This window comes from Nanorana parkeri, unplaced genomic scaffold (genome assembly GCF_000935625.1).
Source record: "Nanorana parkeri isolate BGI_ZX_2015 unplaced genomic scaffold, ASM93562v1 scaffold958, whole genome shotgun sequence".
Lineage (NCBI taxonomy): Eukaryota > Metazoa > Chordata > Amphibia > Anura > Dicroglossidae > Nanorana > Nanorana parkeri.
In genome coordinates, this window is record NW_017307226.1 from 201,773 (window position 1) to 224,698 (window position 22,926).

Below are 22,926 nucleotides of genomic sequence, written 5' to 3' on the forward strand. Positions count from 1 at the left end.
TGAAAGGAAATCCCTCCATGTGGGTGGCAGGCCGTCCTGTAGAAACTTCCCGCAGCGTTGGCAAGGAGCCTGAAACAGCTTGATATAACTTCTTAACCAGGTCTGCAAAGAGGAGGGAGAGAAGAAGTGGTAAAATGAAAAGCAGCACCCTTGCTGTCATGTTTAATGCTCGTAGTGACAAGATGACACTGCCTGGCCCTAATCCAGCAAAGACGCACTGAATCTGCAGGAGCATACAAACTGTGTCCCCCTCTGTTTACAAGGTCACAAGATAGCTGAGCTGAAACCTTTGGGCTGGGAGACTTTTCTTTCTCCGACACTCAGCTGTCCTAAAACTAGCCTTCCATCTGCTGGAACTTTTTTTTTTTTGAACACGCAGGAAAACCTCCACACTGTCCATAAATAAGCAAAGCTGCACAGAGACTATGCTATAAATACATAGGGAAAATGCAGGGGTTCTGCAGAACTGTACAAATGAGATATACAGCCTCATCGTTGTGCTATATCTGAACAGAAACGTATTCTTAGGGCAGGTTCACACCATTTTCCAGACCAGATCTGGTCCGGAAAATGATGTGAACCTGCCCGCAGTTCCAGTGCATTCCAGATCACACAAAATCAGACATGCAGTATTTGTCTGGTCTGGAACGGACTGCGCTGGTGTGAACAGAGGCCAGACAAAGCCTAGGGATACATTAGGATGCATTTTGTGTCCGGAAACAATCTGGTCTGGTCTGGAGATGATCTGGATGTGGTGTGAATGGGCCCTTAAAGCAGATATTTCACTAAATGTGACCTAACCCAGGGTTGAACATGTCCGAGGAGCCAGGCCACCACTGCTCCTAAAATATGACAGGCTGGCGTCCAGCTTTTGAGGTTTTCTCTAGTTGTTGTCAATGGAGCTGGCCAGTGGGTTGGCGAACTCAGACTTGTATCATGAGAAGCAGTAAAGCAAAACCACTATGTAGCCCTGCAACGTAGGAAACATATCCTATACATTCCCTTTAACTATTTCCCACTAAGTAAATGGAGAAACTTTGCTACAGTTAGGCCTACCCTAATTACATTTTAAACAACGTCTTGCACGTTCCCAAACACAATGGAGGGATTTGATGAAAACTTGGAGCAGACAAAATCTGGAGCAGATTGGCTGCAGTGCAAATCAGCTTCTCTCTCTCATTTTCAAATCTTACCTGAGCAAACTGAAGAGAGAAGCTGATTGGTTGCCATGGGCAACTGCTCCAGATTCTGTTTGCTCCAGTTTTGATACATACACATTGGGGAGAATCAAAAAGCTAGAATTTTGAGGATTGAGGGAAAATATTTCAATGTCGATACTTGTTCCTGTGACAAGAGCGCATTTCCTCTCACTTCCTGCTGTGTCTACAGAACAAGAAGTGGAAGGAAATCTCCCCATTGGGACACACTCATCAGCCAGGGGTTTTCACCTGTTCTGTTATACGTTTAAGACTTCTGTAGCCAATCAATAAATGGGAGAAAATTAGGGGCTGGCTGCAGACTGGGTTCTGGATTTGTCTGTGTTCAGCAAACTGCTTCCCTGCAGTATCTGTCAATATGTTATTCTATCACAAGCCGAGCACTTAAAGAGCCAGAACACCTACACTAAATGTTTGTTTTAGACACATTGCCAGCACAGTGTCTCTTGTATAAAGCTTCTCCAGAACTAGAACTTCATATACTTGATTTTATATTTTCATTGGCAGTGTGGGTAAGTAACCCCTTTTGGTTCATTATTCTCAGCCACTGACTGTGGTGTATTCTGCTGGGATTAAAGGTACACTCCAGTCCTAACAGAAAATTACAGCCTTGATATCAGGGCCGAGACAAGGGGGGGGTTTGGTCGTCAGCGTGACCAACAATCAAGTCACTCACACTGCTATTCTTCCACTCTGCAACATGGACAAGGCCGACTTTATCAGTTCAGAGGGGTGCCATGAGCTGAGACACTCTCTGAATTCTAGTGCCATGTGCGGGAACCCACACTACTGCGAGGCAGAGTATAGTTGCGGCCTGAATGTCTGACAGCATCACAACAAAAAAAGGGGTTCAAAGTCTTGCAGTTCATCTTTATAAAAAACAAAGAAACCACAACCTGAATAGAAAAGCCTGTACCCTGCCATACTTTAGTTTTACCTAAAAGTAGGGATACGCCAATGCCGAGTTTTTTGGCGAGTACTCAGACCTCGCCCAAATGCTCTGATGCCTAGCCCGATACTTCTGGTATCATGACGCTGGGCAGCGCGCCATTACACCCTGCCCGGCTTCCCGATTGGCCGGGAAGCCGACTCCATGCTCTCTCGTCATTTGTGACGAGAGAGCATGGAGCCGGCTTTCCGGCCAATCAGGAAGCCGGGCAACGTGTAATGACGTGCTGCCTGGCATCCTGATTGGTCGGAAGCTGGCCCATGAGGTAGCCGGGCGCCACGTCATTACACAGTGCCTGGCTTCCTGATTGGCCAGAAAGCCGGCTCCATGCTTTCTCGTCACCTAGTGACTAGAAGCATGGGGACAGCTTCCCTGCTAATTGGGAAGCCGGGTGGCGAGTCTTTACACGCTGCCCGATTAATCAGGAAGCCAGGTGGTGAGTCATTACACGCCGCCTGGCTTCCTGAATGGGACTTCCGGTACTCGGTATCGGCGAGTACCGGGAAAACAATATCGGTACTCATACTCGATACCGAAATACCGGTATGGGTGCATTCCTACTTAAAAGCTTTGTTAAAGCCAAACTGAATTTAATTACTCAAATATTAGTAACTAAACTGCCTGACAGTTAACAATTTTGGGCCCCCAGGAGCTTTTTACCACAATGTGCAAGAATGCACACAGCACATTTGACCGTTGCGGCAGACTTCCTTAGCAAATCTATACCTTCCAGAGCTGTGATGTCTGCACTGCCCCTCAGTTGCCAGTGCTTCCACTTCTTCCTGGTCTTCTACCATCTTAGACTTATCTTAGGACATCTCCACTGGCCAGGATGACATAAGTCTCACACATGTGAGTAGTTTCGTCCTGGCACAATATTGTGCTGAAACTGTACACTGAGATGTGTATGTGCAGCTTCGTGTACACACAAAAAAAAAAAGAGCCGACGGGCCGTTAGAAGCATCTATGACAGGGACATGCACAGTCTGTTCCGCCATAAAAAATACCCGCCTGTCTGCTCTGTTTATTTTATTTGTGTAACTAAAGTTGGTTTAAGTGTTACTAGCAGCTTTTTATATCATGTGACTTTTATATACCAACTGCCTCATACGATGCTTATCCCCTTAAATGTGTATTTTCTTTTATTTGAAGTAAAGGAAATAGTGAGGACGCATATAAAATTGTACAGCAGATTGTGAGGTCCACCATGAGATTAAAGCAGCGCCTGCTGAGGGTAATTAAGACATGTCAGTACTCTACAAGCTTCAGTGCGCTGCTGATTGGTGGAAGGACCAAAATATTGACACTTGCATTGAATGTCTGTCAGATGTTTAGGAAGCTAGACTCAGCTGGAGTTTTACAGATCAATCAAGGAGCCCTCCTCCCCCCTACTGATAATAAACACAGAACCTGCTTGCTGATTCTTCCCCTGGTCTGGTGATTATGAGATCTTTCCACCTGTCAGACCAGATTGGCTAACTTCATAATGGGACAAGATGAGAAAACATGGACTAGATCGATGTTAACATGGAAGAGCTGCAAGTTACATCAAGTACAACTGCTCAAAACAGCAGCCAAAAAGGGAAGAATGATATGCTCTTGTCTTGGGATTAAGCAGATGGCTTTGGAAGAATGATCAGTAAAGGATATTTTATGGGTCTCCTTTGACATGGGTATCGATAAGATTTATTTGGGTAGATATATCTCCCTGAAAGCAGTGGATGTGGAGATAACAATCGGTCTCTGAACAAATTGTTCAAGTGCTGGAAGCCTGGAAGTGTTGCAAGGTCACGCAGTGCAGCCTGGGCAAGAAGTGGCTGCAACCTAAATTACCATCGGCAATGGTCAGAACGTGGCTTGGTTTTTATTGGGCAATTATGGCCAGACTAATGGAGGAGTTTGAAGCAGTGCTGTGGTAGGGGAGGGAGTCTAAAGGTGCCCAAACATCTGACGATTATCATATGATAATAGCGGGTGATCCCGCGATCGTACGATAATCGTAAGGTTGATGGGCAGCGTGCAACCTCTTCTACTGTACGGTCGTACGATTTTCGTATAACAAGCACGCTAGAAAACCTGCAGAAAAACGTCCGACTTTCGGCGGGTTGGTAGCGTGATCGCAAGACGAAAGGCGCACGCCCCGAGGTACGCAAGAGCACACTGCCCGCTCAGCATTGCAATCATCTGCAAGCCCTCCCCTCAGCGGGGAGGACTTGCGATGATCGCATGTACGATCTGCCTGTCCAAGATGGGCAGGTCATACCAAATTTTAATCACCTTACAACCATCGCACAACGAAAGTCGTGCGAAGGTTGTAAGGTGTATGGCCAGCTTTAGGTTTCTGGGACTGTTTTGTGACTTTGCTTCAGTATTTAGCTGCAATAGAGCATAATGAATGATTTGCATGGCTTTGTGCTATCCTTAAATATAAATTAAAACCTTTTGTTTAGGTTTTATGAAAAAATGGAATCTACATATCTTTTATTATACAGAGGACTATGGCTTCTTTTATTTTAATACTCAAGAGGAAGATGCGGCCGTCTTAACAAATAAGTACACTGAGGCAGCCGTGTCTGTTCAATGCATATGGAGGCTGCGCTTCCAATTTATTACACTTGTCCCTGCACCCTTCACCTTCTGAGCCTCTTTATGATCCTGTAATGTCATAGAAGGCTTCACCTAAACAACAGCGAGTCTCAGGAGGTGGGACGGTAAGTCGAGCTTGCCTTCTAAAAATAAAGTCAAATTGTGCATAATAAATGAGCTACCTATATCTCTGTATCTACAAAGCTTTTTAAAAAGCAGTTTGCACTGAAGGAAACCTCTGCTCATGCATCTTTGTACCATATGCTCAGTCTGAATTGTTTAGGCTCATGATGGGTTCACTTTAATTATAAATGTACATTGGGGCAACCATATTTGCTGATGAAATATTCAACCTGTGCTTATTAGAGCTGAAGAGTGATTATGTTTTACTGCTCCTCTTTGTCAATGCAAGCCTATCAGACTGGCTGGAAATACAATATCTAGGTGGTTTATCCTGGCATGTCAACTGTTCAGAAAACCCTCAGTTATGCAAACATTATACATATACCATCATTAAATGTGCAATGTACTAAATATGTACTACTGAAAACATACTGTAGCTGGATCTAATAGTCTGAAAACAAACCGTATTCTTTTTCAAGGTATATGGATTAAAAAGTCCATTCTCACCATGAAAGATCGGACCACGACGTCTGGCATCTGAGGCAGCTGGTAATGGAGGAGGGCAGTTGTGGCATGATCAGTAACCTAAGTGGTAAACAAAGAAAGATTGTTTTGTCACATCATCTCATAGTATTATATATATAAACCCAAAATGTGTGACTGAGAGGTAGTCTCATCCAAACCCTCTCACACAGTAATTGCAGCACACATTGCAATCATCGGACGACACTTTTCGTCCGATGATCGAACCGTCATTACGATTTTCTTACAGCGGCCCCATCCTGCCCCGATTATCGCAAGGTTGGATCAGCGGTAATTAAAGGAAAGCACCTGGACGAATCGCGGTAATCGACTGCACGTATTTCCGTCTGCGCATGAGCAGTGTAAATCGTACGAATTTTGACGTACGGAAACGCCACCAACCTTGCAAAAATCGTACGATCGACCGAAGTTTCTAACCTGCTGGTTAGTCAAAAGTCGATCGATTATACAGTATTTGCGCTTGTACACTGCCCATCAACCTTACGAATATCGGACGAAAACGCGATCGCATACGAAATTCGGCCGATATTCGTAAGGTGTATGGGCACCTTAAGACAGAGTTCAGTGTTCAGATTAGTAAAGGTGGCTGTTTATGTACCATTGTCTGGACCATTCCTCTCTGTACACCGAGCAGGACTTGGCACCATTCTGTAAGCTGTGCAGTATCTGTCATAAATAGTGTTAATACCGCGCACTGCTGCTCTCTGAATGCTGTGCAATAATACTGTAGTAACTAATAAGGAATATACAATCAATATAGACAACACTAAGGGACACAATAGCTACATATGGGTCAACTTTTTTCTGCGTTTCCTGACCTGCACACTTGTTCCATGTCAGACTATAGCAGGAAGAATACTTACTTCTAGAGACAAAAGGTCCTTCTCTGCACCATGCTGGAAAGGGACAAGGTTTTTTTTACTCAGGCTGCGACTGCTTTGTAAAGGAAATAACCTATAAGACTTTATACACCTGGAATGTACTTCTGAGAGTTCAATTGGGTTTCTAAAGTTTGGAAGAACTGCATTAAAATACACACCAATACCAGTATCGGTGCCGATACTGGGCATTTTCAGGGGTACTCATACTGGTGAATATGCCCCTATACTAGCGATTTCAATTTTTAAATGAAAGCCAGCACTGTAAACAGGTGCCACGGTTCATAGGAAGGCTCCTGAGGCCCACTGCGGCCTTCCTCTGAACCACTGCGCCTGTTTACAGCGCCAGCCTGTATACTGCTCCTCCTCAATCCTGAAACCACACCACCTGCGAAACCAACAGGGCCCCTGGTGAGACCCGCACAGCCCACCTGAGACATCAGACCGGTTCCCCCGGAGTAGCACAGAGTATGTAGCTTCATATTATTCTGTATTGGGATCTGTAGTCCTCTATAGCCAGTTGCCATTCGGCATTGCTGTATAATGTACTGCTGGGATCTGCAGTCCTTTCTAGTTGATGGTATTATTCTGCATTGCAATATAATGTAGTGCTGGGATTTGTAGTCCCCTCTACAGCTTGGAATCAGTGGCAGAACTACCAGGATTGCAGCATTTGCAACCAGGCCCTGGCGCTCCACCACTGTCCTAAAATCATTAGTCTGCATTGTTTTAGGAAAACTGTCGCATGACAAAAAAAAAAAAAGGTATCGGCGAGTACTTAAGGAAAAGTATTCATTCTGGAAAAAATGGTGCTAATGATTTACTTTAAAACACTCACCTGCCACTTTATTAGGTACACCTTGCTAGTACCGGGTTGGACCAACTTTTGCCTTCAGAACTCTCTTAATTCTTCGTGGCATAGAGTCAACAAGGTGTTGGAAACATTTCTCAGTGATTCTAGTCCATGTTGACATGATAGCATCACGCAGTTGCTGCAGATTTGTGGGCTGCACATTCATGATGCAAATCTCCCGTTCCACCACACCCCAAAGGTGTTCTACTGGATTGAGATCTGGTGACTGCAGAGGCCATTGGAGTACAGTGGACTCATTGTCATGTTCAAGAAACCAGTTTGAGATGATGTGAGCTTTGGGACGTGGTGCATTATCCTGCTGGATACGCTGTAGTCATAAAGAGATGGACATGGTCAGCAACAATACTCATGTAGGCTGTGGTGTTTAAACGATGCTCAATTGGTACTAAAGGGCTCAAAGTGTGCCAAGAAAATAAAATATCCCCCACACCATTACACCACCAGCCTGAACAGTTGATACAAGGCAGGATGGATCCATGCTTTCATGTTGTTTACACCAAATTCTGACCCTACCAGCTGAATGTCGCAGCTGAAATCGAGACTCATCAGACCAGACAACATTTTTCCAATCTTCTACAGTATTGTCCAATTTTGGTGAGCCTATGTGAATTGTAGCCTCCGTTTCCTGTTCTTAGCTGACAGGAGTAGAACCTGGTGTGGTGTTCTGCTGCTGTAACACATCTGCTTCAAGGTTCGACGTGTTGTGCGTTCAGAGATGGTATTCTGCATACCTCGGATGGTGGTTGAGTTACTGTTGCCTTTCTATCATCTCAAACCAGTCTGCCCATTCTCCTCCGACCTCTGAATTCAACAAGGCATTTTCGTTCTCTGTAAACCGGAGAGATGGTTGTGCGTGAAAATCCCAGTAGATCAGCAGTTTTGGAAATACTCAGGCCAGCCCATCTGGCACCAACAACCATGCCATGTTCAGAGTCACTTAAATCCACGTTCTTCCCCTTTCTGATGCTCGGTTTGAACTTCAGCAAGTCCTCTTAACCACGTCTAGATGCCTAAATGCATTGAGTTGCTGCCATGTGATTGGCTGATTAGCAATTTGTGTTTTACCAAGTAATTGAACAGGTGTGCCTAATAAAGTGGTTGGTAACCTGCCTAAAAGTTATGAATCTCAGAAATACAGCTTGGGCAAAAACAAACAAAAACATCGTAGAAATGTAGCTTTCAACACTCGAACAAAAGAATAACATGTCTGCAGTATCCATCTAGCCTAATCTCCGATTAAGATTAATTATCAACTGACTAATGAAAAACAAGAAGCTGTGCCAAGATGGTAAAAATAAATTTTCCCTTTTTTTATAAAGAGATGATTTACCAGAGAAAGTGGATTGTTTCCATTCGCGCTTTAAAAAGCTGATAACAGGCAGACACAGACAGCCGCCCTGCGGAATATTCCCACATTCCCCAAAAATAATTTGACACATCTAAAGCGTGTAACTACACATCTGGCAAAAAACAAGCCTGCAGGCAACAGTGCTGTCAATCGGAGAGACAGCCTTTATCTGAACAAACATGAGCAAGAAAAACACCGTGAGATCAATGCTGGACGGAAGGCCTGAGAAACGCTGAGACACTGGCGCTTTCGAAAAAAAAAGAGAGTGATGGGAAAAGAAGAAAGAAGGTAGTTGGCGAGAGAAATGAGCGCTGGGCAGGAAGGAGAAGTGGGTGGTATGTTGTCGACAGCTTACAAGGAAAGATACAGATCAATGATAACAGTAAAGTGAGAAACAGGTTTATCATCGACATCGTCAGACGTCCTAAGAAAGACATGTTCCTGAATTTTCTTGCTTGTCGTTTGACGTTGCTGCGGGCCAAAATAAATTACGTTCCCGAATTTCATGAAATATTGGAAGGAAAAAAGAAATGCGGCTGTAGGCAGTGAAGTGTCAGTACTTATCGGTGTTGCTCTCGCAAAGACCCTGTGGATAAAGTATGGCCTCTTCAGGCCACCATAGGATTGGTATCTGTTCTGGTTTACATATGCAATTGGGTGTATCTTTTAGTCTAAGATAATTAAAATGGAAAAACCCCTTTAAGCCCAAAATAGATCTATCTGTGCTAGACTCCTTTCACTGAAACAGCAAACGGCAATATCAAGTTGGAATTTTGGTGGTGCTGCAGGCACAAGTCAAGTTGCTGATGTCAGCTGAGTAAAAGCAGAACTAAAAGTGGACCTTTACCCCTTTGACTAAAAATCACATCAGCATACAGCTCTGCATGCTGATATGAAATCATTTTACATTAATTAGCTAAGCAAACATATATTTCTATTTTACTTATAATTACTTTTTTCTGCTTCCTGGTCCACTTTGGTAGAAACTATGTAATCATTGCATCCAGGGAAGATTACAGAGCATTGCTGGGAAATCTCAGGGAAATGCATTTTCCTCCACTGAGAAAATGTGCATGGTCACATGTCCTAGTCACGTGTGCCAGAGTTCCAGGAAGTAAAGGGAGATCTAGCAACTTGCCCTTAGGTAAAAATGACCATGGTCAGAAGACTGGGGAAGAAGGCAAAAAATAAAAAGCCAACAATTATCTAGAAGTATGTGTTTGTAGATTGTCATTACTAAACATTTCTAAAGGTGCCTTTGTTGTCATTTTAAAGATATTGGTAACCTTCCTCTTTAATATCTGGTTACTGAGAGATTTAGAGTGTATCTAATCCCCAAAGCAAAAATGTCATATACTTCAGCTTACATTCCTTAGATGGGGTGGCTGCATTAGAACTTCTTAATTTAATTAACATTATCAGCCTTTGCTACAGGGGCCCATGCCTCCTTCTTCTGGTAAAGAAGAGTACTCTTACCCCCTGTAATTTCCTTGATGCACGTATCCAGGGGATTACCAAAGAGGTGTCACACTTCAAAGGGCATCATTTCAAGCCACTTTTTGCAGGCAATCTCCCCAGACCAGCATTTAAGTCAGAGAACCCTTTGTGAACTGAAAGTAGGCTCATCCTAGAAATTTGATGACGAGTATCCACACCTATACAATAGCGTAGGGCCACCTGCATGAGTTCCATGTGCCGGGGAACACAAGGATATCTCAGGATAAACACAAAATCCCTGTTCATACTTCTATCGAAGCAATTGCAGGTAGCATGGCCAGACCTGGTAGTGAAAATAGTGCCTTAAAGAGGGCTACTAACCTCTTGTCCACTAGATCCTTAAAAACTGAACTTCTATAAAAGATATGGTTGAACAAACCACTTTCCAATGTGAGACCAGTTTCCATACAAAATTGGTTCCAAAAGTGAATGAACCAAAAAAGTGTTAGCAGGTCTAGGCAATTTCAGGTAACCGAAGCTAGACTTTGGGTCAGGTCTTCAGACTGCTCTAACGCCTGGCATAAATGCACCGAATAAGGGTAGCAAGGGTATCCTTAAGCATTGGGAGCATTCCATAGAGAGCATATCCTTCTGATCAGATATTCCAGACTCCGAGGTAATATCTTCATTTCCCTCTTCCTGCAATAATGGAACAGCTGTTAGCAGGAATTCTAATTTGGCGGTGGACTACTTGTGGTACACTGCAGTCCACCACCTCTAAAAGGTGGTGCTGCCATTTCCTGTAACATGGTAGCAGAAATCTTTAGAAAGGAAGGTAGCTCTGGGTTGATGACGGGCAACCCGAGGGTGCCATAGAGACCACAGGGGATGGCAGAAACCTTAAATGCGGGTAGTGGTCAAAACCAAAGGAACTAGGGCCCATTGCAAGACTGCTATCAGGCCCACTCCAAAGCCAGATGCAAATTACGAGCTAGGGGGCTCCCTGACTTTTTTCCCTTGTGCTACCTATGCATGCCCCCAAGGAGTACTTATGACCTGTGCATAGCCTAAAGAAAATGATCATTTCATATGTGCCAAGCATTATGGTAGCTGGAGGTCAAGGTCTGTAGTACTTTTCTGAGTTGTCCTGTGGTGCGTTGAGCTTGTATGCTGCCACAGGCTGTACACGCTGTAACAGGAGCGTCAAATGCCCTGGAAGGCTGGCACATTCACAGTACAGTCAGGGAGCCCAAAGCCGAACAAGAGCTGAGGGCAGCCCCTGGGCACTGATCCCAGAGTCCAAGAGCTCTATGCTAGCAGCCGAGGGGAACTGGGAGCAACACAATGGGCACCAGGGAAGAACAAGAAGGGGGAGAATAGAACCCCCACTTCCAGCAGCCAATCAGCTTGACTCATGAAGTATATGAAGCTACAATCTCATTACAAATTAGTAAACTAAATGTGAGCTTGTAGTCCATCACAGGAGTGAGCTTGGAGCGGTGGCTACTTTACAACACACACAGGGACCATGGGGAACAAAAGTAGCCCCCCTCTAGAAGGAAGGACAGTGTCATCACCAATTCAGAGATGATTTGAGGATCTACAGCCAAGTGATACACAAATCAGATACATTTTTATTACTAGTTAAAAATACATTCAAGTACCTTAAGATTTAACTCCTGAATTTATTGTCACTTTAAGCGTTATAAAAAAAATACATTGGTAAGACGACTATACTTTCCCTTTAAGGTCTATGACTACGTCAGATGAGTGTAATGATAACCCCTTATTACCTACAAAGTTACAGAACACTGTGAACAGAAGTGTAACTTGCATTTTAGCTATTGATGTTTGCTAATGTACGTCCGCCCGGACATGATGATAATGTGACATATGCTTCTTCATGTCGGCTGTACGAAGGGTATTGATCGCACTGCACAAAGGAGAACTGATAAATACAATTTGGTTGTAACATTCCGACCCTATTAGTCTCATTGGAAGGCTTCTGGGAAGACAGATGGGGGACGGCTTTGTGAATGACCATGAAGTTGTGCCCTCTCTCACCTTGAGCACGTATCATCAATAGGCCGATCTATGGGCCTCATGAATGCATTCATCGTCTGGCACTTTAGCTTACTTGCACAATATTGATGAGAATACATTTTCATACATTAAGCAGCTAACATTGTCTCTGCAATAGCCCCAGGACACCTCTTCTGTACAGCAGAAGGGCGCTTCTGTCCTGCGGCCATACAAAGTCACATCCTCACATTCATGTTCCTGGCTAGCTGCTGACCACAGGAGTCAGGCCAATCAGTGGGATAGGTAGTATTTACAATTGGGGGGGGGGGACGGGTCTGTTGAGATCTTAATAAATCATACACAGAAAAAGAAAATACTATTTCTTCAAGAAAAGTTAGCAAGCCTTCCAGGAAAGGTGAGAAATACAAATATTCTGATTTTATTATTTTTCTAGCAAAGAGAGTCTTATATATTTGTAAAGATGTGAAGGAAATTTGTTTAAAGTAAACCTGCCATCGTGCATTAAGGTTTTTATGTCCTGGTTTATATGTATAGTCTATCATTAAATACGCCATATTTACTTGTTGTGCTGCTTGACAGCCGTTACATGGTGCACCCACAGATCTTTTTACGAGACACAGTTATGAAATATGCCGTAGCAAGCAAAAATCTTAAAATCGCTAAAAATTACTTTATGTATTAAATATACTTTAAGCTTTTTTTGGATGGTTGTATGAGGGGTCCTCATTGAAAGATCTTAGGAAAAATGGCCACCAGGACACAAAGCTTAGAAGTAAGTCACCGGCAGGTCAGAAGGTAAGTCACCTGCTCGGAACTCAGAAGGAACAGATCTCCTAAATAAGTGAAAAGCAACTGAACAGATGCTGCATTTGCTTATAAAGCAAATATGTATGACTTTTTGGATATGACGCAGTTTTATATGTTTGTTCTTCCTAGGTTTTGGATATGATACAATAACAAAACCCAGGAAGAAGCAGCATATAAAAATGTATCAGATAAAGATGATTGCAGGTTATAGAGAGAGCGCTATATTTGACTCCACATATCTCAGCAGTTAGAGCTTGTTCACACCAAATGCATCCCAGATCTGCATGAGTTTCTGCACACGCAGTGCAGTGGGTTGTGCCGCGTTTTTGATGCGTTCCGGGCCGTTTTGGCTTAAAAAAAAAAGCAAAAACAAAACATTTACTTTTTTTTTTAGTTTAAAATGGGCTTTCAGTTCCAGAGCATTTACATGTGTTTTTGATGCATTTGCATGCATTCCAGAGCAGGTACAATATGGCTTGCTGCAGTTTTTTTTACATGCTCTGGAACTGAACGTTGCGGTGTGAACTAGAGCCCAAAATACCATTGGAATACATTGGACGTAGTTTTGATCCGGTCTCTGTAACTGCTCTGCTCCTGCAACGCGCTTGGTGTGAACAAGGCCTAATGGGATGATAATTATTAGCCACAAAGACAGTGCACTGTTTGTGATAAGAAACAACCACTGTGTAGCACTGCAAAGCAGAAAGTAGAGCCTGCATATGTAATGAGCTAATAAAGCTACCCCCATGTGTGCCGCAATTAGTACACTATCCTGGATTACAGGCTATGCCAGCTATCACCACACCATGCAATAAATAATGTAGATTTTAAACATCTGATGTATAAACCTTATTACAATTATTGTCGTAGTTGTTGTTGCTGGTGGGGTTGGATAGCCTTTCATCTAAAGTCCACTCATCTTTTATTAGAGTTCTTCTTCAGGATAAAGGGATTGTGTATTTTAACTTAGCCCGAGACCTTGTTTTTTTTTAACCATCCACGAAATGATTACCTGTGAAATGGTTAAAGTGGAACAGTCAGCCTTAATCAGGCCAAACTCCCATTGGTGCATTCAGAGGCATTCATAGCTTTTGTTTGGCATTTTTAAAGCTCTGCGTGCCACTGACTGTTGTGTTTACTCCTCGCCGTTGTTTATTCATCCCACTCCCGGCTACCTGAAGCTTCGTCAGAACAGGGCATATCTTCCAGAACCCTTTCTGCCCAAAGGCGATCAGGGAGGCTGACTGGCCAGAGCTGCAGAACACACTCGAAACAGCCCATTTATTAATAAAAAAAACAAAACTATATAACTTGGCATTTAAACTTTCCAAGTGGAATATGCCTATCTGTGGTCAACGGGGAACCCTATTCATCCTTTATTGTGCCAGCTCCCCTTTGAGAATCAAACTCTCCCTTTTATCCTGACTCTATTGTAACAGACAATGCCGGTTAGATTTAGACTTGCCGAATACAAAGGGAAGGCGTAGAGGCAGGGCCCTGCTCCCTGGTATGAAGTTCATGATCACTCCAGAGGGTGTTCAGTAATGTGCAGCCTACAATTACTAGTTATGAGACCAGTTCCTCATCCATAGTAAGAGCTGTTATTTAAGATATAATGTGTTATAATGTCAAAAAGAGGACACCAAATAATATGGCTTTTCTTGCTGTAATCTGAGAAAGAGAATCTGAGATTTTTACTCCTAAAGTGGCTCTTTAGACGGATACATTTTTTTTATGGCATCCCTCTCTGGATTTTGATTTATTTTAATCATGGGTTTTCTGCTAGGGCCCTCTGTGCTCTTTGTTCACTCATGTTAGCCACTTGCCCAACCCTCACTAAGGGTATGATTGACTCCCTGAAAATAAAATGTTGAGCAGGTGATGCAAAACGCGTGGTGGAAGGTTGTCTAACACGTGGGTGGGCTTGTCCATTGGAAACTGCAAAATAAACTTGGCAAGCAAACTTAGATTTAGCTTTGGTGGTAACCATGTCTGATAAACAAGCAGCCCCTACCAACCTCAATGCACCTGCAGGTAAGAAACCTTCTTTGTAAAAAAATTAGTGAATAAAATAAACAACGTTCTCTGATAACTGAAGGTTTTTAAAAAAATTTGTTTTAACTGTGCCTGGACTTCCTCCTCAATACTAAGGTATTTCACAAACCGCCAAGAGGGGTGGAGGTGTTGGTGGTGGGGTGGTCAAAGCCTACTTACCGAATTACTCCAGCTTTCATTCTGTGCAACTGGCTGCTCGAATACATAAATCCCTGAACATGCCTATATCCTTGCTGTTGGTCAGGCAGCAGAATCCAAGGTTGGGTGCAGCCATTAGTGAATGACCATGACACATCTGGAGCAATGGAGTATAACACATAAGAACAATTAACCAATAATGATTGCACAAAATGGTGAATTTGTACAAATCACTTACTACTAGGGATGCACCGATACCGGTATTTTGGTACCAAGTACGAGTACCGATACTTTGTCTTCCTGTCCCATTTTAATCTTCCTGATTAGCCATCATCTCTTCCTGAGATGACGAGGGAGCATGGAGCCGGCTTCCCGGCCAATCAGGAAGACGGGCAGCGTGTAATAGTAAATAAAAGTAATTCACTGGCACACACTTATTATTATTATTACATAGTATTTATATAGCGCCAACAGTTTGCGCAGCGCTTTACAATATAAGGAAGACATAACAGTTACAATACAATTCAAGACAAGATGGTAAGGAGGGCCCTGCCCCTGAGGGCTTACAATCTAAAAGAGGAGGGGGAAATGATACATGAGGTAGCTGTGGGAATGAATTATGTGAGAATGTGAAGGGTTTTAAAGTATTGATATGTTTATTCAATACCCAATGTCACATACGGTCATACGGTGCTAAAGTTTCGGGTCCGCACAGGGATCCTTCATCAGAGCGACAGTGACACGATCCGTGTCATCCGTGTGGTCACCTGGGCACCACATATACCTTGTGGTTTAGAGAACGTGGCAGTGCGAATGGGATTTGGACTTTGTTGGGCAGCGTGTAATGATGCGCTGCCCGGCTTCCTGATACAGGAAGTATCGGGAAAGGCATTGGAGCATTTGGGCGAGTACGAGTACTCGACCCAAATACTCAGTATTGGCACCAATATCGATACTAGTATCGGAATCGGTGCATCCCTAACTTACTACTACATGCAACAATATGTGTCACAATCGATTTTAGTAGTAGGATTGCTCTAAAAATCTGCCCTACAGCAGAACAGAGAATGTACATGAATGGATATCAGGCCTCATGGAACTAGGATATGCTACAACTCTCTTGGGGGTCATAATATGAAGAAGCTTTCCTCCTCTTTTAGAAACACTAAAATATTTTACTAAGAGGAAACATCTTTGAATGAAACCTGTTCCATGAGAAATACTGTACATGTCCCTTGCTCACCTCTTCCTGGAAGTGTAAGTTGATTGGCTGTCATGCTAATCACCACTTCATGAAAGTCCTCTGGTTTCAGGACAGGTGTGGGGCAAGTGACACAAGAACTTGTGAACTGCATATTTGTTCCCATATTTGTTTGGGGTCAATACTGAAGAGAATCAACATGACAGCCTGGCACCTAGCAATGGCATCCCTGGCATTTGTCTCATGATAGGCTTCTTTTTGAGCGGACGCTGTAATAGGGCACAGCCAATGGTTGTTTACGTCTACATTGCGTCACACAGGAAAGATCTTCCAGTTTATCAGCTCTGACTTCAGTGGATAATGACTGAGCTTACAGTTGTACATTTATTCCTCTGCCAGCATGGGCAGTGTACGTGATCTGGAAAAGAAGATGCAGAGGTTCAGAAAAAAACCCCTCACTGCTCCGGGCCCTTCTAACTAATAAGGCAGCCTTGCTGACACGGTGCTTATTGGGAAATGAGCTGCAGAATGAATATGTCTTGGCTGTGTTCAGCCGGGCTGAGGTTTTCCAAATATGAGAGTCACTTGAAGGTAAGAGCCGAATCTGTGGGGAGATCCTCAGCCGTCTCGTTTCCTGATAACTATGACAGTCTTAGTATTTGTCATTCCACATACACAAAGGTGGTAACTTACTATTATAGAAATGGGACTTACAGTTGATATGAAAAGGGGTCATAAAAGTGACTCCTCCTAGAAGGATTGTGCTGGTGTCTGTGAGTGGAAGGCAGTAACCATTTCAATAACTAATTGAGACAGCTCCAGGGAAACGAATGCCAGAAATACATTTATTTCGGTGAGTATGTTTTGCACAGAAATGCATGTATTGGGATAATGCTCAAGTGAAATACTTACAGGTATTTATTACATCATCACAGGTAGGATTGCATCATCTTCCTTTGTCCCCAGAATGCCAGCACCTTTTTAAGGCAACATTCAGGGTTAGGATCTAATTCCTAGATTAGGGTGCTGTCCTTTGTAAATCCTAGTGCCTGAAGTAGTCTTTACATTCTTTGTAATTGTTTAAGGCCCCATTCACACGTAGCGATTTATCGCACATTTTTGCCGCGCGATATCGCGAGAAGTCGCCGGCTAATGATATTCAATGGAGCTGTCTTAGCTCCATGTTGCGCGTCGCGGTCGCAAGTCGCTTCTACAGGACCCTTTTTTCGGCGGATTTTGCGCAATTTTGCTTTTTTCTAATGGAGCCCGACGGAGAACGATTGTCGCTGGAACGTCGCCCCGAAAGTCGCGCTATCCCGGCCGCTGCAAAAGGTATGTCGCTACGTGTGAATGGGGCCTTACACTCACTCACTCTGCCAGAAACTTACAATGTTACAATAGTCTCAGAGTGATCACCGGGTGGAGGGAGACTAAGGAAAATTCTTCAGCCTGCCTGCAGCATATTGATGACACTGATCATTCTCTTAGGCCTAGGCTCAGTCACTTGACTGCAACTGAAGAACTGCTTTTTAGGAAAAAGTATTGAATAGGAGGGAATTATACAGCAGTATATTGTGACATTTCAGAAGTTTATTCAAGCAGAACTGTTAAAGGAGAACTGTGAGGTGATTTCCACTCATCCTCTTAGTTAGAAGCTGTCACAGGTCGGCTCTATAGATCAGGAAGTGAGCAGAAACATGCACTGATCCGCTCACTTCCCGATCGTCTACCTGTAGTGAGCAGTGACTGTCAGTCAACGCTCCCCGCAGGGATTCCCCACTCCCCTCTCCTCCAGTGCTGAGTGGAGGAACAAACGGGGGCGGGCACAGCTTTCTCTGTCTCTAGATAGGCAGAGCCAGCTGTCACTCAAGCAGCTGGGTGGATCTCTACAGTATTGTCAGGATCCGTCCAGGCTGCTGTGCTCTCTGTATGTTCTATCGAAAGTTCCAACTCGTCGAGATCCCCAACGACCTGACTTCCGGTTTAGTTAGAAGAGGTTTGGCCGAGAAGGCTCTACTGCACGTGCGCCACCCGTCGCATTTCCCTATACACATACTACACAGCAATAAAGTATTAAAATTAACTAAGGTCAGACTAATCCAGCACGTTATTAATCTGAGTTGCCCCACTCAATATGGCTGCAATTGCCCACAATTACCTGAGCTTTGGGTCACGGGAGAAGGTTAGTATACGTCCTCCAGTCTCCCTAAAGAGAACTATGGGGAAAATCACTTACAATGGACATAACTTAAAAGAGAACTTTGCGGTAAGTGAATAAGTGGGTTAGGCTCCGATACTAAACCATGCATGAAAGTAAAGCATCCTATGGATTATTTCCCCCGAATGGAGACAGACAGATAGATGAAGTTGGAGTTCATGATGGAAATGTTTCTCAGGACAGTTCAAAAATTAGACTCATTAAAGCTAGCTACATAGAGCCTGACACAGGCAGGGTTATTCACTAAAGGATGAAGAGTTTGGAGGAGTCAGGAGAAGTGAACAATCTAGGCCAAAATAGCAGATTTGGAAAAATTCTCCAATTCAGCTCACTTTCCAGTTCAGCTATGTTGTCCTAGATTGTTCACTTCTCCTGCCTCCTCCAAACTCTTCACCCTTTTGTGAATTACCCTGAGGGCCTCAGATGGTTTTCTGGTATTGGCTGCACAGGTATGGTAATAAGCGCTTCTGATTACCAAAGGCATTATTTATTTCAGATATTCTATCATGCTGGGAAATATCTGGTCACTCATTTTGTGCTGAGAGGGATAAAACCTTTCTACAAAAGTATACCCCATCCGTATGTCATCCAAGCCAGGGACATTGTAGTGGTGGATCCTTAGGGTTTGGCAACTGTCATGTGTTCTTGGTAATAAATCGGCCCGATTAAGGTACTGCTTACATATTCCTTTTATACAAACTAATCTCTCTCAGATTAACTCCATGATTTTTCTCCTCAACTTGATCAACCTTTGAGCATAAGTTCTGTAGAGACCATTTTTACATAGAAAAGGAAGCTACTGAACTGTCACAGGTTTTCAAAATGAACCCTTCCAACACTGGCCATTGTGCAGAGGTTAAAGTTGAACTACAGGTGACATACAAACAATGGCATATATCATGCAGTCCGTCGCAACAGTTTTTTTTCCGAGCCCCCTTTCCAAAACATAAATGTATTACCTGTTGATCCGGGCAGTAGATGTTATTTTCTATATTTCTGTAATAGGGTGACAAAACTGTTCATTTTGCAGTGAAAATGCACAGTAGCGTTGTCACCCGGTGGATGAACGTATAGTTTTAAGTGCAACGTGGAAATTTACCCAGCAAAACAGACATTTGGAAGCAGGAAGGTTGTTTTTTTTCTGCAATAAAAGCTTCTTACCTTCCTGTTAGCAAACGTCTTTAGAATGCATACTGAGTTGTGCATGTGAAGCTCAGTGTACATTCTCTGCATGCCTTACAAAGCCATTCACAACTCAGCCTCAGGTTACATCTCCAACCTTGTCTCAAAGTATCACGCTAACCGTCCCCTACGCTCCTCCCAAGACCTCATGCTCTCTAGCTCCCTTGTCAACTCCTCCCATGCTCGCCTCCAGGACTTCTCTAGAGTCTCCCCCATTCTGTAAAACTTTTTACCCCAACCTGTCCATCTCCCACTGTGACTGCATTTAGGCGATCCCTTAAGACACATCTCTTCAGGGAAGCCTATCCCACCTCAACCTAACCACTGAAATATCACTTTCTCAAACAATTCATCCCCACACAGCTACCTCCTTATGTATCACTTCCCCCTCCCTTTTAGATTGTATGCTCTTACGGGCAGGGCCCTCCTTACCAACTTGTCTTGAATTGTATTGTGATTGTCATGTCTTCGTTATATTATAAAGTACTGCGGAAACTGCTGGCGCTATATAAATCCTGTATAATAATAATGCCTTAGTGCCGGGATGAACAAACTCCCATGTGTGGGATTCACCCTACCATCGGCTAGCCAATCAAGGTGCCCAAAGATGCTAAACACAAAAAACAACCAGGTAAAGAAGCTGGAGCTGGCATGGCAGCTTGTAGACTCTGGAGGAGAGGTACTTGGGACTTTAATTCTGCTTTAGGTAAGCCAAATAAATGAAAGCCCAATTCCAACAGGTTGTAATACGTTCAGTGGCGTAACAATCGCCATAGCGACCCAGGTGGTCGCTATTGGGCCGGGCACAGGGGGGGCCGGCCAGGGCCGCCATGGCATGTGGGGGTGCTGGCTGTCACAGACACAGCTCAGCAGCGGCCACTGCGCATTTCCCCTCATAGCCGCTGCGGAGCTGTGTCAGAGACAGCCAGCCGCTGCGGCAGATGAGGGTGGTGTTCGGAATGGAGGAGGCGGGGCCCGCCTCCTCTTACATCACTGGCCAGCGACCTAAGAGCAGGTGGGGCCAGTGATGTAAGAAAAGGCAGGGCCCGTCGATAGCAGAGGAGGCGGGGCCCGGGGACGGAACAGGAGTCGGGGCCCAGCGACCACAGAGGTGCTGACAGGTAAGAGATCTGAGCCTCTGCAGAGCCCACTATAGAGAGTCTATGATGGGCTCTGCAGGGTCACTCTCCGCTGGATCTCTGCAAGTGGCATAACTAGCAATCACGGGGCCCCATACAAAATTTTGCTATGGGGCCCTGTGATTTCTAGTTACGCCCCTGAATACGTTACAGCAACAAAGTTTTTTTTTCTCCTTTTGGGAATAAAAAAAAGTTTAGGCCATGCATATAAAAGCTAACTATTGTATTAATGCTACGGGGAGGTGGGTTCCGAAGTGTAGTGCAGTGTAGTGACAGCCTGCACCCTTGCACCAAATTTAAAAAAAAAACAAAAACATAGGCATAAAGTGTAACTAAGCAAATCATCTGATGAAAGCTAGAAATAAGAAGGCATGCCAAAGAAAAAGTTCAACAGCTAAATAGCTATCTCTAGCACTTTAATTAACAAAATCAAAGTTGCATCGACAGAGGATTATTTCGCTTAATTCTACAGTGTTTGTCTTAGCGCTACCTGACATAGCAAAGCAAATGTTGCTGTAATTATTTGGACAGGTCTCTGCGGAGCAGCAAGGGCAAGCAATGATGTTCTTGGGCAGGTTGTGATGGTTGTACATTAGAAGATCAGAGCAATAAGAGACCTTCTGTAGGCACGATAACTACTGTGGCAGTGCGTGGCATTGCCACGGAGTAAGCTGGCGACACAGACACCCAGAACTCTCAGTCAGAGAGGCTGAGAGGTTCCAGAATATTAATAGATTTGCAGGGAAGAAGCCGGCCTTTCAGTTTCTTCCATCTTTTCCGGATTGTAGCTGGGATCTGGATCTCTGGAGATTTCTAAGAGTTCAGGGTGGGATGAAATCTCCAGTCCTGAGGTCAGGTGTTGCCAGTGATCAGGCGGCTGAGAGCAGCCTTATTAAGAGCCCAGACCAGAGCTCAATGGAGGAGTTGGTGTGGTGTGGGCTGAAGGCACATGAGGGCTCCTGCTGAGAAGTGGAGCCAGGTGGTTGTGTGTGTGCTGGAGGCACACGAGGAACAGCCTGGGGGGCTGGAAGGCTTGGAGAGGATGAGGGAGCCAGGCACCCAAGGTGTGTGGGTGTGAAATCAAAGGCTGCTGAAAGCTGCTCAAAGGGTACGGAGTATTCCCAAAGAGATTCTGTTGAGGAAACAGTAAGGTCCTGGGACTGGGACACTGAACAGGATAACCTGAGAATGGTGAGATGATATGTTTTCTGAAATACAAACATACTTGTGGTACGGCTGAAGAAAGCTATTTTTCTGTTACTGAAGCAATAAAAGACTGTTTTGTTCTATGCTAACGTGGCTTCATTTGTGCTAAATTCCCCAAATATCACACTACATACAATGCTGCATCTGCTGTATGTTAGGAAATGATGTTGATCTTACCTTTTGGAATACCTGATAGTTGGACTTCGACCAAATGTCCAGCTGTAATAGAAGAAACAAGATGGTTAGGTGTCGGTCCAGCTATACTTTAGAATCGTGAGCACACCTATAGGTGATATTATGATTGGACACGGCTGGGTTGATTCAATCACACGCTTTCGGCTTCTGTTAAGGTGGCCATACACTCTACAACCATCGCAAGACCTTAGTCTTGCGATGGTTGTACAGGGATTTAAAAAACGTACGATCTGCCTATCTTGGACAGGCAGATCGCACTCTCGATCATCGCAAAAGCCTGCCCCCCTGAGGGGCGGGCTTCCGATGACCGCAATGCTGAACGGGCAGTGTGCGCGTGCGCACACCGGCCCATTCGGCATTTGTCTTCTGAGCACCGTTCTAACCAGCCGAGAATCGTACGATTCCCGGCTGGTTTTCGAACATGCTGGTTCGACGGAAGACGTGCGACCGTACAGTAGAAACGGTCGCATGTCTCCGTTCACACTGCTCGATTCTCGTACGATCGCGGGATTTCCCGCGATTCTCGTACGAGAATCGAGCAGTGTATGGGCACCTTAAGAAAGCTAGGTGGAGATATTTCTGCCCCCCGAGTTCACAGCTCTACCCACATACACCACCAGGGAGACTCTGTGCTGGATGTTTATTATATGTTAAGCTGTCTATACACTAGTAGAGCATTCCTCAATCTTTTCTCTGTCATGGCACCTTTTAAAAAGTATGCAAAATCTTGAGGCACCCCAGTCTACAATGTAAAAAATTAAAAAAAATAAAAAAATAAAAAAATGAT

At 44.1% G+C, this 22,926-nt stretch overlaps 1 protein-coding gene across 1 annotated transcript in view; it reads right to left on the reverse strand.

The window, feature by feature from the left end:
- Positions 1-22,926, reverse strand: part of MED27 (mediator complex subunit 27) — a 282,147-nt gene that overhangs the window by 7,037 nt on the left and 252,184 nt on the right. Inside the window, exons 6-8 of the mRNA XM_018566530.1 lie at positions 22,122-22,163; positions 5,383-5,460; positions 4-102 (exon numbers count right to left, since the gene is read on the reverse strand). Of these exons, the coding sequence (XP_018422032.1) occupies positions 4-102; positions 5,383-5,460; positions 22,122-22,163 (219 nt within the window). The remainder of the gene's footprint in view (positions 1-3; positions 103-5,382; positions 5,461-22,121; positions 22,164-22,926) is intronic.